The sequence below is a fragment of the Salmo trutta genome, chromosome 18, assembly GCF_901001165.1.
Source record: "Salmo trutta chromosome 18, fSalTru1.1, whole genome shotgun sequence".
Classification (NCBI taxonomy): Eukaryota; Metazoa; Chordata; class Actinopteri; order Salmoniformes; family Salmonidae; genus Salmo; species Salmo trutta.
The window spans coordinates 19,585,962-19,604,176 of record NC_042974.1 but is presented as its reverse complement, the minus strand read 5'-3'; the positions used below and the strand labels follow the sequence as shown (position 1 = coordinate 19,604,176).

Genomic DNA, 18,215 nt, shown 5'->3' with positions numbered 1-18,215 from the left:
TTTAGCTGATGGCAATCTGCCAGGCAGCTGGTGCCAACAGCTCTCGTTCTCTTCCCATTCACAGTAGAAGCCTGAAACAACGTTCTAAAGACTGTTGCCATCTAGTGGAAGCCTTAGGAAGTGCAAAATGCGTTGGACTAGAGCGTTAGAGCGTTGGACTAGTTAACCGTAAGGTTGCAAGATTGAATCCCCGAGCTGACAAGGTAAAAATCTGTCGTTCTGCCCCTGAACAAGGCAGTTAAGCCACTGTTCCTAGGCCATCATTGAAAATAAGAATGTGTTCTTAACTGACTTGCCTAGTTAAATAAAGGTGTAATTTGTTGGGGTTTTTTGTTCAAAAATACCGGTTGTTATGAAAACGTGAAATCGGCCCTAATTAATCGGCCATTCCGATTAATCGGTCGACCTCTAGTTTTGAAACACAAGTTGTCATGTCATAGCTGACACTCCATTCTTTCTGCAGACATATTCGATAATTAATTCGGAGTAGATATTTAAGAGTTTTTGGAAAATGTGGTCACTTTGCGGTGATGTCTGCAGAAATGTGGTCACTTTACGGTCATTCTGTTACCAAACATTATACTTCCACTGTACTTTGAGTAAATGTGTTTTTGTAACATTTTCAGTGTAAATTGTTAAAAGTAGTCCTTGTGCACAGAGTTGTACAGTTGAAGTCAGAAGTTTACATACACTTAGGTTGGAGTCATTAAAACTTGTTTTTCAACCACTCCACACTTTTCTTGTTAACAAACTATAGTTTTGACAAGTCGGTTAGGTGTGCATGACACAAGTAATTTTTCCAACAATTGTTTACACACAGATTATTTCAGATATAATACACTGTATCACAATTCCAGTGGGTCAGAAGTTTACATACACTATGTTGACTGTGCCTTTAAACCGCTTGGAAAATTCCATAAAATTGCCATAGCTTTAGAAGCTTCTGATAGGCTAATTGACATAATTTGAGTCAATTGGAGGTGTACCTGTGGATGTATTTCAAGGCCTACCTTCAAACTCAGTGCCTCTTTGCTTGACGGCATGGGAAAATCAAAAGAGATCAGCCGAAAAAAATTGTAGACCTCCACAAGTCTGGTTCATCGTTGGGAGCAATTTCCAAACGCTTGAAGGTACCACGTTCATCTGTACAAAGAATGGTACGCAAGTATAAACACCATGGGACCACGCAGCCGTCATACCGCTCAGGAAGAGCGTTCTGTCTCCTGGAGATTAACGTACTTTGGTGCGAAAAGTGCAAATCAATCACAGAACAACAGCAAAGGACCTTGTGAAGATGCTGGAGGAAACGGGTACAAATGTATCTATATCCACAGTAAAACGAGTCCCATATCGACATAACTTGAAAGACTGCTCAGCTAGGAAGAAGCCACTGCTACAAAGCCGCCATAAAAAAGCCAGACGACGGTTTGCAACTGCACATGGGGACAAAGATCATACTTTCTGGAGAAATGTCCCTTGGTCTGATGAAACACAAATAGAACTGTTTGACCATAATGACCATCGTTATGTTTGGAGGAGAAAGGGGGAGGCTTGCAAGTCAAATAACGCCATCCCAACCGTGAAGCACGAGGTGGCAGCATCGTGTTGTGGGGGTGCTTTGCTGCAGGAGGGACTGGTGCACTTCACAAACTAGATGGCATCATTTGGAGGGAAAATTATGTGGATATATTGATGCAACATCTCAAGACATCAGTCAGGAAGTTAAAGCTTGGTCGCAAATGGGTCTTCCAAATAAACAATGACCCCAAGCATACTTCCAAAGTTGTGGCAAGATGGCTTGAGGACAACAAAGTCAAGGTATTGGAGTGGCCATCACAAAACCCTGACCTCAATCCTATAGAAAATGTGTGGGCAGAACTGAGAAAGCATGTGCGAGCAAGGAGGCCTACAAACCTGACTCAGTTACACCAGCTCTGTCAGGAGGAATGGGCCAAAATTTACCCAACTTATTGTGAGAAGCTTATGGAAGGCTACCCCAAACGTTTGGCCCAAGTTAAACAATTTAAAGGCAATGCTACCAAATACTAATTGAGTGTATGTACACTTCTGACCCACTGGGAATGTGATGAAAGAAATAAAAGCTGAAATAAATCATAGTATTATTCTGACATTTCACATTCTTAAAATAAAGTGGTGATCCTAACTGACCTAAGACAGGGAATTTGTACATGGATTAAATGTCAGGAACTGTGAAAAACTGAGTTTAAATGTATTTGGCTAAGGTGTATGTAAACTTCCGACTTCAACTGTATGGTTTGTTAAACTTTGCAATGATTTGTTTTTGTTCGGCTGTCTTTTAAAGTGAAAAATCGTTGTCCGTGTCATTCTGTTACTGTGGAATTGCCCAGAGTGGATGGGAGGTTGTTTCTCAAGGTCAGATGAGTTGTCGGTCTGTTTGCTCAGAATGACTCCGAGGTCACAGGCTACCCAGCATTCTGTTAATGCAATGATGTGTCACATTGGGAGGTTTCGCCACTCTAAATTGTACAACTCAATGCATGTTCTGTATTTAATGTAGTAGGGTTGTTTTTGATCTGGGTAATCAATTTGGTTTCTTGGTTGCAGTAATGTTGTTTATTGTAACAGGAAGGAAACACAGCAGTTATGGTAATCAATGTAGTCAAGTACATTTCAGCTTATTTCGCTGTTAAAAAAAAAAAATCTTGCATGTTTAGCCATTTGAGATAAAATCGCAATTCCCCCTGATTTCTGTTCCTGTACAATTTTCCAAGGACCAAAGAATGAAACAGTTTTAAGGAATGACATTATTGTTCAGATAAGGGATTAAAGTGAGACCAGTCATGTTCTTAATGAATGGACGGACTGGGTTAGCAGAGGACAATCCATTGGTCAGTGTTATGTGGTCACACTGCTGGCTAGAGTGGAAACGAGTAGTAGTTGTTGGTGACTGTGGGGGTCCTAACTCCCCTGGTATGTGTCTAGCGGTCTATCAGAACCACATCCTGCTCCGAAACCTCAGTTACTCATGATGACTTCAGACCCTCTGATGCAGGCCGTCTCTGGTTGTTTACTGAAGGGTCTACCCTTCTCTCTCTCTTCTCCAACAGTCCTTCAGCTGAGGCTACTGCAGAGGCGTACCCGTGAGCAGCTGGTAGACCAGGGCATAATGCCACGTGAGTATGGGAACTGCCACTTCATAAAGTCATAATGTAATTATCTGTCTGTTGATGAAGCTGACATGTGTTTCTGTCCATGCAGCTCTAAAGAGCCCAGCGGCATTCCATGAGCAGATACGCAGCCTGGAGAGAGCCCGGGTAAGAGCTCAGCCTTGCAAATACATTCCTTTAATATATTCAGTAACTTCTTGCATTGAAATTACTTGACAATGCCCTGACCCCCTGTTCCCTTCCCCAGACTGAGAACTTCCTGAAGCACAAGATCCGCAGCCGACCAGAGAGATGTGAGCTGGTCAGAATGCACATCCTCAAGGAGACTGGGGCAGAGCCCTCCCTGCAAGCCACCCAGATGAAGCTGAAGAGGGCCAGGTTGGCTGACGACCTGAATGAGAAGCTGGCTCAGCGCCCAGGTCCCATGGAACTGGTAGAAAAGAACATTCTGCCTGTAGAACCCAGCGTCAAGGAGGCCATCATTGGTGAGGGAGAGGAGAGAGAGGGTTTGAGAGGAAGATGGTGATATGGAGCCGTATGTATCAAGTCTTAGTGTAGGAGTGCTGATTTATGATCAGTTTTGTCTTTCTAGCTCATAATGAATAAGATTAGATGGACAGTCGAAATCTGATCCTAGATCGGCATTAAACGGGCCCAGATCACACAATTCTTAGGCCTCTTCATTCACCTTTCTCTCTTTTTAACGTGGTCCTTAGTGTTCTGTATTAATGTTGACTGTGTTGGTCCCTCAGTAAACTACCCCAAAGCACTGGACGCCTACGGGTTTGACGAGGACAGTGGGGATGCCCTGTCTCCAGAGCAGCCGGCCAGCCACGAATCCCAGGCCGCCGCACCCTCCCCTGGGGAACCCCGGGCCCTGGAGACACCCTGTCCACCACCGCTGCCCACCATAACCAACAACCATACCATCCTACAGGTAGGGACTAGGGAGGATCTTTATCCACTCAAATATCCTCTTGAAGGACAATACATATGCTACATATACATACCTAGTGTTGCAAAGGAAGCGTATATTACTGGAAACTTTCTAAGTTTACCAGTAAACTACTAGTGTTTTGGTAGCTTTCAAGGTTTTTGGGGAATTGTAAAAGATATCTTTTGGCTTTTTAGGTGTCTGTAATTAAAATAATCAAATAACATGATTTAAAAAAAAATTATGACAAAGCTGTAAAACATAAATATAAACCAGTAACTTATTCAATACCATTGGTGTCCCATGTAGCTCAGTGGGTAGAGCGTGGCACTTGCAACGCTGTGGGTTTGATTCCCACGGGGGACCAGTATGAAAATGTATGCACTCAATACTGTAAGTTGCTCTGGATAAGAGCGTCTGCTCAATTACTAAAATGTACATGTAATAATGTGTTTTAATATGAGGGTTTCAGCATGAAACATCCTTTATAATTTTTATACACTTATTTATTTGACTATGTCAATATGTCTTTGTGGTAAATGTTTTGGCGCCAAACTAGCAGTTGTGAAAAACGTTAGTTGAAACGTTGCGGAATTAATAGAAAAATAATGCCGTTGTTGATTAGATGCTTTTTTTCATTAATTAGGCCATTTTCTCTTGAACCATATGGTCTAGCTACTAGAAATGCATGGACAATATGGACACAGATATAGAAAATGAATATTATAAATTACTGAAGATTCCGGTAACTTTGGTAAATTACTGGTAGCTTTGCGTCCTTAATATATTTTTAATTTTTAACTTTACCTTTTATTTAACTAGGCAAGTCAGTTAAGAACAAATTCTTATTTTCAATGACGACCTTGGAACAGTGGGTTAACTGCCTTGTTAAGGGGCAGAACGATAACGATAATATTCCTCATTCTTTGTCTACCCCTGAAGGATTGTAAGAATTAAGAATTGAGGTAAATAATATTAACATGAAACAGGCTTACCTGTTATGACTGAAAGGTTCATGTTTTCCTCTCTTCTCTTTCTGTCCCAGCCCTTCCCTGTTGTTACCCAGGCAACGGCAGACTTCCTCAAAGCTCTCTCCACCAATGAGCCACCAGTTAGTCGCCCAGCTCCCGCACATCAGCCAGTCACCACTGTTGCTTCTCAAAAGCCAGGGCCCACCCTAGTGAAAGTAAGCAGACACATTATTCTGTCTACTGTTTAGTGAATTACACTTTCCAAAAATCTAAGTTCACATTGAAACAAAAGCTCAGTCTTTGAACTAGCATTGAATCCAAATCGCTGAATAAATAAAGGTGTTTTACATTTTTTTTAATGTATCTTTCTGTACTCAAATCTGAATTCAGTCATCTTCCAGTCATTGAAAAATACAGTGCTTAAGTCACTTCTAAACACATATTGTCAGAGTTGACCCTGTTAACTAAAACAAGTCTAAGACTAACCAAACTACTATAACCTGCGAAATGGGAGACGACAACACAGCCAATCAATTGCACTAAAAGACACCAACTGACCTTTCTGCCTAGAGTGTACAGACTGACCCTGTAGTCTACCTGGCTTCATTTCTTCAGTACTCAACTGGAATGTTCCCAGTGGTAAAAGCAGACTGACCCTGTAGTCTACCTGGCTTCATTTCTTCAGTTCTCAACTGGAATGTGCCCAGTGGTAAAAGCAGACTGACCCTGTAGTCTACCTGGCTTCATTTCTTCAGTTCTCAACTGGAATGTGCCCAGTGGTAAAAGCATAACTTTTAACCCAAAAAGGAAATCCCTTTTTAGATGACGGTTGTTTTTATGGCAATGTATTTTAGTTTTTATTTTGTGTAAAGAGCATCTCGTGTCACATTGTTATGCAATTATGTTTTATATAAAGAACTTGTAGCTTTGAAACATGTGCATCTTCTTTATCTTGGCGTTTCTCCTCTCATCCCACAGCAGAGCCAGCCCAGGCAGCCGGGGGAGAGGAATCGCAGTAAGAAGGGCAAGGAGCCCAAGCCCCGGGTCAAGAAGTTAAAGTACCACCAGTATGTCCCCCAGGACCAAAAACAGGAGGCCAGCGAAGCCCCCATGGACTCATCCTACGCCAAGATCCTCCACCAGCAGCAGCTCTTCCTCCAGCTGCAGATCCTCCACCAGCAGCAGCAGCAGCACTATAACTACCACACCATCCTCCCAGCACCCTTAAAGTAGGATATTACTGTCATTTCAGGGACAAACTATGTTCATAATCACTTCTGACACTCCTAGGGGCAAAGTTCTACTTTGTCAATGGGAGACCAAGTGCAAATGTTATTTAAATGGACCGGATCCGTCTACCTGTTGTTCAAACTAAGGTTTACAAGAGAACATTATGTTAGCTGGAAAGTACCTAAAAAGCAACCCAGCTGTTGTTGTTTCCAATGGCCCAAATGGCAAATGGACAATTAGCTAGTTTCCAATAACAAATCCTCTGTAATGATATGAATAACCTGCAGGATGTTGTCTTAGTGGGAGTCCAAGGCCCATTAGAACTGTGTATGTCAGTTATTGTTGGAACTCTGCATTGTTCCATTGACTGACTGTGTACTGAGGCACCAGGCAGAGGAACCTCCTTAGTTCCCTTCATATTGCTAACACATTTTCTCTCTCTCTCTCCCACATTTCCCTTCTCCCTCCTTCGTCATCGCTCACTCCACCATCTTTACTCTCCCTCCTTCCCCTTGTTTTGCTTCCTCTCTTCCTTCAGGCCTGTAGCTGAGGGTCAGAGCAGCGCTGTGAACGGTCTGCCGACCTCTACAGTGGTGTCCCTGCCGCCTGCCGTCACTGTCCCGCCTCCCACCCCTGTCCGCCCCAACAGCCTATCCAACCGCAAGCCTGGCCAACTGCCCCCAAACCTGGAGGACATGAAGGTGGCCGAGTTGAAACTGGAGCTGAAGTTGCGAAGCCTCCCTGTGTCAGGGACCAAGACTGATCTCATCGAGAGGCTGAAGCCTTACCAGGAGAGCCCCAGCACCCCAGCTCTGACCCCCGGCCCGAACACCCTCCCATCCTCAGTCCCCATGGAGGTCAGCTCATCCCTCGCACCAGAGAGCATGAGCTCCACACCCCCAGTATCCCCAATCCCCACAGACCTCTCCACCTTTAGAGACAACAGAGGGGTGTCCGAGCTATTTTGCGGCCCCCAGACGGTTAGTCCCGGTCGTGCAGGCGTGGGGATGTCCCCCCTGAGGCCGGGTGTCCCGGAGGAGAAGGACCCGCGGCTCCATGAGAAGGAGCGTCAGATCGAGGAGCTGATGAGGGAGCTGGAGCAGGAGCAGAGGCTGGTGGAGGAGCTGAAGATGCAGCTGGAGGTGGAGAAGACCCAGCCTCTACTGGGACCCTCCACAGACCCTGTCCCCATGATCCAGACCTCCAACAAGGTCAAACTGGAAGACAGGGTCCTCCCTAACTGCTCAGCCATGGTTACCTCAATCATGGCTCCCCAGACTCACCCTCACTCTCTTCCCACTGTGGTGAAGCTGGAGGATGTGCTCAGCAACTCCCAGCCCCCGCACCAGCCCTACCTCACCCCCACCCTGCCACAGTTCTTCATCAGCCACCAGGGGGCAGTGTCCCAGGTTGTAGGCCAGCCTGGCACCCAGACCCTGCTTGCAGCCCAGGATGGCACTACCCAGATCCTAATGCCTGTCCTCCAGGCTACGATATCAAATCAAGCCCCAGGCCTGATCCAGGCATCAGTGCCCCAGCTACACACCACCAAGATGGAGACTCGGCAGTCCTCAACTCAACAGCAGATACTTAATCATAACCACATGCTGCAGGTAAGTCATACCACACCAGGACCAGTTCCTGGAAAATATGGATCTGAAACCTGCTTGAAATGAGATCTAGTAGAATTGGTGATGAAGTTAAGGTTAAACCCTTATTGTGTGTCTCTCTTCTACAGACTTTCACAGCGTGCAACGGCCCTGGCTCTGGGATGGTGGAGAACCAGACAGGGCCTGACATGCATCCCCAGTGTTTCCTGAGAAGCTCCCCAGATAACAGGCTCTCTCCCCGGGGTGTTTCACCCAACCACACCCTCTCCAATGGGCCTGTCAACAAGGTACGCTTAGGTGTATTATTAGGAAAACATCTTCTAGGCTAAATGTGATGCAAAATACACATTGTAAACCGTCAACCTTTCCAGTTCCACTTTCTCCCTCAAATCCTGTTAAATCTTACATTGGTTATATGAGTCGTTGTTATAAACAAGGTAAGTTGTGCTGGTTATAGACAAGGCAGGCTGTGGCGGTTATAGACAAGGCAGGCTGTGGCGGTTATAGACAAGGCAGGCTGTGGCGGTTATAGACAAGGCAGGCTGTGGCGGTTATAGACAAGGCAGGCTGTGGCGGTTATAGACAAGGCAGGCTGTGGCGGTTATAGACAAGGCAGGCTGTGGCGGTTATAGACAAGGCAGGCTGTGGCGGTTATAGACAAGGCAAGGCAGGCTGTGGCGGTTATAGACAAAGGCAAGGCAGGCTGTGGCGGTTATAGACAAAGGCAAGGCAGGCTGTGGCGGTTATAGACAAAGGCAAGGCAGGCTGTGGCGGTTATAGACAAAGGCAAGGCAGGCTGTGGCGGTTATAGACAAAGGCAAGGCAGGCTGTGGCGGTTATAGACAAAGGCAAGGCAGGCTGTGGCGGTTATAGACAAAGGCAAGGCAGGCTGTGGCGGTTATAGACAAAGACAAGGCAGGCTGTGGCGGTTATAGACAAAGGCAAGGCAGGCTGTGGCGGTTATAGACAAGACAAGGCAGGCTGTGGCGGTTATAGACAAGACAAGGCAGGCTGTGTTTGTTCAATGTTTTTATCTTCTCTTCCTCCAGTCCCCATCTCCATCCCAGCCCACCTTCATCTTCCAACACTCCTCCCTCGTGACCCAGCCCCCCATGACCAGGGAGCCCCCTTGCTACGAGGATGCAGTCATACAGACACGCAACCTGAAGCAGGCCAACAACTTCTCACAGGTGAACACACACACTCATACAGTGGTATTTCTATTTTTGACAACTTTTACTTCCCTATAGAAATATTGTACTTTTTACTCCATACATTTTCCCTGACAACCAAAAGTACTCGTAATGCTTAGCAGGACAGGAAAATGGTCCAATTCACAGACTTATCAAGAGATCTGGTGGACTCACTAAACACACATGCGTTTGTAAATGATGTCTGAGTGTTGTAGTGTTCCCCTGTCTAACAAAAAAAAAGAAAAGAAAATGGTGCCGTCTGGTTTACTTTGTGAGGAATTCGGAATTCGGCCACAAGCTGCATCAAGTACTGCAGTGCATCTCCTCCTCATGGACTGCACCAGATTTGCCAGTTCTTGCTGTGAGATGTTACCCCACTCTTCCTGCAAGTTACCGGACATTTCAGGGGGGAATGGCCCTAGCCCTTACCCTCACATCCAACAGGTCCCAGACGTGCTCAATGGGATTGAGATCCGGGCTCTTTGCTGGTCATGGCAGAATATTGACATTCCTGTCTTGCAGGAAATCACGCACAGAACGAGCAGTATGGCTGGTGGCATTGTCATGCTGGAGGGTCATGTCAGGATGAGCCTGCAGGAAGGGTACCACATGAGGGAGAAGGATGTCTTCCCTGTAACCCACCGCATTGAGATTGCCTGCAATGACAACAAGCTCAGTCCGATGATGCTGTGACACACCGCCCCAGACCATGACGGACCCTCCACCTCCAAATCGATCCCGCTCCAGAGTACAGGCCTCGGTGTAACTCTCATTCCTTCGACGATAAACGCGAATCCGACCATCCCCCCCTGGTGAGACGAAATCGTGACTCGTCAGTGAAGAGCACTTTTTGCCAGTCCTGTCTGGTCCAGCGACAGTGGGTTTGTCTCCATAGGCGAAGTTGTTGCCGGTGATGTCTGGTGAGGACCTGCCTTACAACAGGCCTACAATCCCTCAGTCCAGCCTCTCTCAGCCTATTGCGGACAGTCTGAGCACTGATGGAGAGATTGTGCGTTCCTGGTGTAACTCAGGCAGTTGTTGTTGCCATCCTGTACCTGTCCCGCAGGTGTGATGTTCAGATGTACCGATCCTGTGCAGGTGTGGTTACACGTAGTCTGCCACTGCGAGGACGATCAGCTGTCCATCCTGTCTCCCTGTAGCGCTGTCTTAGGAATCTCACAGTACGGACATTGCAATTTATTGCCCTGGCCACATCTGCAGTCCTCATGCCTCCTTGCAGCATGCCTAAGGCACGTTAGATGAGCAGGGACCCTAGGCATCTTTCTTTTGGTGTTTTTCAGAGTCAGTAGAAAGGCCTCTTTAGTGCCCTAAGTTTTCATAACTGTGACCTTAAATGCCTACTGTCTGTAAGCTGTTAGTGTCTTAACGACCGTTCCACAGGTGCATGTTCACTAATTGTTTATGGTTCATTGAACAAGCATGTGTTTAAACCCTTTACAATGAAGATGTGTGAAGTTATTTGGATTTTTACGAATTATCTTTGAAGGACAGGGTCCTGAAAAAGGGACGTTTCTTTTTTTGCTGAGTTTAGTATTTTACTGGGTGAATTTCACTTTTACTTGAGTCATTTTCTATTAAGGTATCTTTTACTTTAGTAAGATAAATATATGAGGTGCTCTCCGAAGTCCTGAGGGAATGTATTGCTATTGGTCACACCTCAGAGACGGTCATGCATCTCCACCCCCATACCTTATTGTCTCTTTCTCAGGTTTCCACGGCAACCAGCCAGCAGATGGACGACCTATTTGACATCCTGATTCAGAGTGGAGGTGAGAGTTCACAGCATCAGGAAAGGTTTACACCTTTAGCTCCTTGTCCTAACCCTGAAGGGACTGACTTAGTCATGACTATCTCGTCTTTTCATCTCTGTAAACAGTAATAAGGCTGCACTTTCTTATTCGACATTAACATTAAAGAAGCCTGTCTTTTAATATAACTGATTAATTTCACCCCATCTTCTGTTTTGTCCAGAGATCACTCCTTTCATCCAGCAACCGGACCTTCTGTCTCTCAGCGCCAAGACTGTTCCTATCACAGCCAACATCACTACCCTCCCTGTCAACACCGCCCTGTCCAGGCCCCCTCCACAGATCCAGGTAGCTCCCCCTCCCATCTCGCCCGTCGACCCCCTCCATCTCCCAAGCCTGGCCACCATGACCTCAGACAAGCAGTTGGAGGCCTTCCTGGAGGGAACCCTGAACGATCCGTCCCCAACCACGGACCCCCGCACCCTGGGTCTGATCGAGGAGCTGCAGTCCCAGCTTCTGGATCAACCCTACTCCCCCATGGACACCTCGGAGCTGTCCTTCTGCGACTCCACGTCTCCCCCCTCCTCCCTCAATATGGGCATGTCTGACACAGCCCTGGACAACATGGAGTGGCTGGACCTAACCATGCCGCCCGGCCCCGCGGGGGGGCTTACGCCACTGGGGATTCCTTCAGACTTCCTGGATACACACGACCTGCAGCTGCACTGGGACTGATGGAGAGATGGATGAGGACAAGGATGGAGGAAAAGGATGGAGGGACTGAGAGAAGTGGAAGAGAGGAGCGGTTGAGGAAATGAGAAGGGTTAGAGGCACTCAACATAAGGAATCCGGACTTGGTTAGTCAGGTTATAGTCCTGGTGCATTTTAAAACTTTATTTTTTTGGTGGGGGTTTAACACAAACTTGTCTTGTTTATATTTTGCTACCATATCCTAGGATTGGCCAGCCGGTGATGGGGGCATAGGGTGTTGCTTAATAGAGTACTGGGGCCAGAGCCAAATGAACAAGGATGCAGACGTTATGGAAATATCCTGTAAATGATGGAGATATTTCAACTAGAACAAGGTTAGATGTTCCCTCAGCCCTCCTGGAGTTTTCACTGGGTTGTGCAAAGCTTTCACCATACAACTCCTGACAGTCAGCCTGTACGGTGGTCAGCTTGCCTTGCGGTGAACACGTGGATGTGTTAACTTAGCATGCTTTTCACATCAGTCATATTACAGGGTGTTCATCTACAGCCATTTCTCTGTGGACGCATGCTGCTTGGTTATTACAGATCTGTTGTACACAAGCCACGACAGACAGCATAACTGACAGATGTAAACCTGACAGATTACAAGGCTGTGTTTAACACTGATCTTTTATTGCGACATACATATATTTGGGTTTTCTGACCCTTCTGATACATATTGTATTGGATGAGACAGTTGGACTATTTAAGCAATGAACTGAACTTACGCCGAGAACAGACTCACTCCTATTGGACAAGGAGGAGTAGTCTCCTCCCACTATGAGCTATGCACTAAGGAGGTGGGCCTTACACCTCCATCTCACAAGGAAATGTGAATCACAGATATTGATTTTGTAGATTTAACGGTTTATTGAAACAATGTTGATCCACTTGTTGGTTATCTCAGTGTACTAGCGCCTTCAGTTCAAGTCTAAGTTGATCCGTCTGAATGTAAATGGAGACTTTACATTGTTGGCAGCTTTATCTTCTGAAAGACAACTGACGTATCAGTGGGGAGGGACCAAATATGGTATCACACAGGTATACTACATACAGGTTAATGTGTGTACTTACTGTATGCCATCCTGGTTCCATCTCTGTTTGTGCTCTTGCCAACTCTGTTACTCATTGTCAAGCCAGATATGTTTGGCATAGCAATGAGTGACAAGAAGGTGGCATGATGGCACAAAAAGACTGGCACTCAGGCTAACTGTATTCTACAGTGTTTGACATGTTTTAATGAGGCTGCATGACCTCTGGAGAACAGAGGTGTTATACTTTTCTGTCTGTCCTGAATTCTGTCTGTCAACTCTCTGCACTTTGTCTCTGTGTCAGTGGTTCTGTCTCTGTGTGAGAAAGTATGCATGTGTCTAGCGCTGGGCGAAATGGCCTCAAACCAGGGGCGCAACTTTGGTTTTAGAAGTGGGGGGGACATAAATTACTATTATTTTATTTTTTAATCCAGTCGAATAAACACTCCAGCCTACCCGACCGCTCGGAGGCGTCCGCATGGTTCTAAAGCATGCCATTGCCTCGTTTTGTATCACATTCAAATGATAAAACGGGGGGACAAAAATGCATTTTCAGAATATGGGGTAGACATGTCTCCCCAGTCCCCAGTGAAAGTTGTGCCCCTGCCTAAAACTCATCTCTATTTTTTTCAAACTTATGGGCGATTCCCAATATATATCAAAACACATTTCTATGTTTTCTCTAAGCGTTGTTGTACTTTTAAAGGTCAAATACACTACATTTAAAACAGTCACCAATAGTCTAATCAATTCAGAGCTTTGTAAATTATACAGAGGCTGAATATATGCCTTCCACAAACATGAGACCCACTAATCATTACGTTATTTTATCAAAATAGTTGTACTTGCTTTTGTTGCAATTATCACTGATCTGGCTTTCAGGTCTGTCTATAAAAAGGCCCTTTTTGTTACAAATGTAACCATAACCATGCATAATGTACATTCACTAATCATGTAGCAGGCATTATAGAAAATGAACACGGGTCTCATAAACAATCTCTCATGCACACGCCCACGTGCTCGTGAGTAGTCAGCTAATATTTCTATTTCAAGTTTAGCCAACTTAGATCTAGTTAAAATTTGACAAGTTCTGAATTCAGCTAACAAGTCAAAACAGTTGTAAATGTTATAAACACAACCTTCTGTCCGTCTCTAACTGTTTGAACAGCATAGTAGCCTGCCCACTCTGTTCAGATGTTGAAATCAAGTGGCCTACCTTTTTTCGTAGAATGAGAATGAGTTGCCAAATCCTTATATAATAGTTTTATGTGTATTGCATATTTATAAAACACAGACTAAACAGATATTATAGCAATCTTTATTTGGCTAAAATGCTGCTAGCGGTACCGTAAAGCGTGCGACAATCTGAGCATTCATTTTCCAGAATGAATGTTCATTGGTACATCCGTTTCAGTAGTGTCTTCTCTGCACGAAATTTAAAGAGTTGAAACGGTTCGAAAGGTTTACAACTTCTCTATTACAGTAAAATAGTGTCTCCATGTGTTTCGCTGTCCATATGACCCATTTATGTTGGACCAGACCTCAAATGCAAATAACGAGTTGAAACCATTTGACAGAGAGGAAGAAGTGATATCTCATCTTTGTTGTTGTGAGTGGAAGGGGGAGGGTCTTGGGAGAAAGAGGTGAAGTGAGAGGCTTCACTCTCGCCAAAATCTATCCAAAATAAGCCCAATGCGTTTCTATGCGCTTATTTTGAACCTGAGCTTATCGCCTGCCTTCTCGCTTTTGTGACGACGACTCCCATTGTTAGGGCGGAGACATGATGATCTCGTCATTATATACAGATCTCTGGTGTAAATGGGAAGGAGCGAACGAGACGAGATCAAAAAGACAACATGTTAACAAGCGGACATAAATGCTCATTAAAATAAAATAACTTGATTTAACTCGAATTAATGTTAAAAACATGAATTGGATATATCGCCCAGCCCTACATGTCTGTCTGTCAGTAAGAGTCCCTTATGTCTGTGTGTCTGCATGTGTGTCAGGGTGTCTTCTTGAATGCACGTTTTAATAAGTGTCTGACATCCGGCTATATTTGTCTCTGTCACTGAGTTGGCTGCAACTCATTTTGAGTCCTCTTCATTTTTATGAAGTTGGACGTTCATCAGACAGCACTATCTTTGCCAAATGAACACATTTTACAGGCTGAGTTTTTAAAAGGTTTGGCACACAGAACAGCTTTTCTCTGACTGTTCCATCTGTCCTGTTTGGTTATATGGTCAAAATGCACATAGACACCCCCAGTGGTGTGCCCAGCATACAGGGTAAACTACAAGGGACTACACTGTAGCTTCTGGCATAGCTACCATTTTATGGATGAATTCGACCATGAAGCTGATTATATTTATGATACATTGAAACTAGGGTTGTGTAGTTCTACCTGGCATATCATGCCAAACGAATTTCTAATATTCAGTGTCTCAATCCAAATATTATTCTGATCAATATTGTATAGAATTAATACGGTCGTACTGTACAGCACTTTAGAATACCATGGCTTTTATTTTTCTGTCATTGTTTGAACAATCATTCTTATCCAACAAGTCAAACACTAATAATAAACTATAGGCAGGTAGGAATGACATACTGTACACACGGTCTCTGACCATTGGGAACCAAATGTTTGGAACTGTGGTTTAGGGCTAGTAAGGAATTATGTTTTTCAATTGTTGCCTAATAAGGCAGTGAAACATCAGTTAATATCTACTGTTGACCAACGAAAATTATCGTATTTCTAAAATGTTACAAAATCATCGTTTTTTTCTGTATTTACGCAAGAGGAAGATTACTGTATATTGTTTTTACCATCCATATCAGAATTATATGACCAAGTGCATCAATGGACAGAATTAACATAAGTATGTTGTAAATGTGACAGTTGGATTCCAAAAAACATTTTGATTCTGAACCATGCTCTTAATACAATGTTAAGGAAGCCTTACGCTTTTTATTGAACCTTATTTTAACTTGGCAAGTCAGTTAAGAACAAATTCTTACAATGACGGCCTACCCCGCCAGCCAAACACTCCCCTAACCCAGACGACGCTGGTGCCTTAGACCAGTTGGTGCATTTTTATATTTTGTCAGTACTTTATAACGAGATGTCACAGTACAGCAGATTCATCTTCAGCACTTGCCATATCAACATGTTGATCATTGCAAGCAAATATTGATTTGGGCCTACCTAATTCTGTGTTTTCTGTACGGTACAGTCTCGCACTCAACCGTTGTTCTTGGTCTGAAATGTTGTAACTAGTAAGACATCTGCCAAGTCTCTGTCATCCTCTGTATGCCATACATACATACATTTTGCACATTGTGTACGTATTTATATAGATGTCATGCATATTTTTATACATATGTAGCACAGCCATGATCTTTATTTTGTAAATAATATGAAACAATATGTATATATGTACTGTATGCTTTTAGGTGTCAATAAAACGTGGTTTATTGTGAAAGTAGTCTCCTAACATTTGTGACTGGAGGCTCACATGTGATTTGTTTCTGGGCTGCTGAGATTATTGTGAAAGTACATTTTTACTGTGAATATCTTTTGAACCGTTCAGCTGTCAAAGCAAACAGCATCACACTCCATTGTATTATTATGTAAAAGTAGTAAAACATTTCAGGCATTATTACATTTAGAAGTGATAACATGTAGTTCCACAAGATTAATCAAAACACTTAAAGGAGCATTTTTGTATATAATTCGGTCTGTCAACAACATTTGTCATGTTAATTTGGGGACGTTGACCTTTTTCACGGTAAAGAAAGGGGGGGAAGTAGAATATACAGGCCATTTGCGTGACCAATACATTAATTAGGCTTCAATAGTACCATTCTTAATCGCTCTCTGGGGAGTAGCAACATATATTCTCTCAAGAATATACAAAAATGGAGTTTGCAAGCACCGATGAAGCCCTGAACAGGCTGCAGGAAACCTTCCCAGTTGAAACAGAGCCCAGTATCCTGAGGGGAAGAAGCAGAAAAAACAGACAAGCACACTAGGCTGCATACAGTGATGCCCAAGACCAGCTGATTGTAAATTGAGACAATATTCCTTCCGCCTCCCCCAAAACAATCTAGATTCTATTGTCCCCAAGTAGCTGTTCTTCTCTAGGAAGTAGAGATGGAATTAGCCAATGGTAAATAAGATACATGGACAATGAAATGACAATATAAAAGAGGAAATATAGTGTCAATTTTCCTGTGTTTGTGTAGGCTAGAGGGTGTGAGTGGGTATATGTGTGTGGGTGTCACAGAAGGTTGGTGGCACCTTAATTGGGGAGAACAGGCTCGTGTTAATGATGAGTGGAATGATATCAAACATGGTTTGCAGGTGCTTGATGGAATTCCATTTGCTCTGTTCTGGCCATTTATTATGAGCCGTTCTCCCCTCAGCAGCCTTCTGTGGTGTGTGTGGATATGAAGAGGAGAGGGAGAGTGAATATGTGTAGGAGGGCGGGAGAGTGATGCATAGAGGGGTGTTTGTCTGTCTGAGAAGAGGGGGGGGGGTAGAGGTGGGGATAAACTTGGCCTTGGGCGGTAAGGGAGGGCAAGGAGGAGAGGTGACAAGCCTGGCTTGGGGGGGTAAGGGAGGGCAAGGAGGAGAGGTGGTGACAAGCCTGGCTTGGGGGGGTAAGGGAGGGCAAGGAGGAGAGGTGGTGACAAGCCTGGCTTGGGGGGGTAAGGGAGGGCAAGGAGGAGAGGTGGTGACAATCTGGCTTGGGGGGGTAAGGGAGGGCAAGGAGGAGAGGTGGTGACAAGCCTGGCTTGGGAGGGTAAGGTGGAGTAGGGATAGGAGTTGGGGACAAGCTTGGCTTGGGGGGGGTAAAGTGGAGTAGGGATAGGAGGTGGGGACAAGCTTGGCTTGGGGGGTAAGGGAGGGCAAGAATGGGAGGTGGGAATAAGCTTGGCTTGGGGGGGTAAGGGGGAGTAAGGATGGGAGGTGGGAATAAGCTTGGCTTGGGGGGGGTAAGGGGGAGTAAGGATGGGAGGAGAACAGGGAGAGGGTGGTGGAGAGGGATCGATTTGGTTTGGGAGAGAGAGGAAGGAAGGACTTAAATATACTGTAATTTTATTTTTTATTTTCATGACTTGTAAATCCATTGTAAAATGAATAAGCATGTTGAATTATTGTTGTTCCTTGTTTGTCATTACAACTAAGATTCAATGCTGGTTATTGGTGAGAATGGAGAGGAACTATATCTGGGGGGATTGGAATGGGGTGACTGGGGGTGAGAGGGGCTATATCCAGGGGATTGGGATGAGGTGACTCACTCCAAGTAGACCCTCACCAGCCACTATACTTTAATTTAACTTATAAGGTAATTCAAACCAACCACAGTACTTAAGTGGCAGTCTTTCTTCAAATGTATGCACAATGTATATCCTCTTTTATTTTTTATTTTAATTAGGAGAGGAGGTGGAGCTTAAAAGCCCTAAAAAGGCATAGCGCCTCAAGTATAAAGACGTACTTTGCTTTGTTTTTTTGTTGTTAAATGTCTACTCAGCCCACATGCACACACACATGCTATATATGTAATGTATA

At 44.6% G+C, this 18,215-nt stretch overlaps 1 protein-coding gene across 5 annotated transcripts in view; it reads left to right on the top strand.

Moving 5' to 3' along the window:
* The window catches only part of LOC115152956 (myocardin-related transcription factor B), a 57,433-nt gene extending 41,311 nt beyond the window's left edge, over window positions 1–16,122 (top strand). For 4 of the 5 annotated variants that reach the window (XM_029697904.1, XM_029697905.1, XM_029697907.1 and 1 more), the window contains 11 exons: window positions 3,090–3,155; window positions 3,241–3,296; window positions 3,397–3,634; window positions 3,902–4,086; window positions 5,129–5,269; window positions 6,033–6,283; window positions 6,823–7,897; window positions 8,023–8,181; window positions 8,944–9,084; window positions 10,817–10,877; window positions 11,080–16,122. In XM_029697904.1, the coding sequence (XP_029553764.1) occupies window positions 3,090–3,155; window positions 3,241–3,296; window positions 3,397–3,634; window positions 3,902–4,086; window positions 5,129–5,269; window positions 6,033–6,283; window positions 6,823–7,897; window positions 8,023–8,181; window positions 8,944–9,084; window positions 10,817–10,877; window positions 11,080–11,591 (2,885 nt within the window). In that variant the 3' untranslated portion in view covers window positions 11,592–16,122. Of the gene's footprint in view, window positions 1–3,089; window positions 3,156–3,240; window positions 3,297–3,396; window positions 3,635–3,901; window positions 4,087–5,128; window positions 5,270–6,032; window positions 6,284–6,822; window positions 7,898–8,022; window positions 8,182–8,943; window positions 9,157–10,816; window positions 10,878–11,079 lie in introns of those variants that run through there. The other variant, XM_029697909.1, reaches the window with a different exon arrangement.
* The last annotated feature ends 2,093 nt before the right edge of the window (window positions 16,123–18,215 follow it).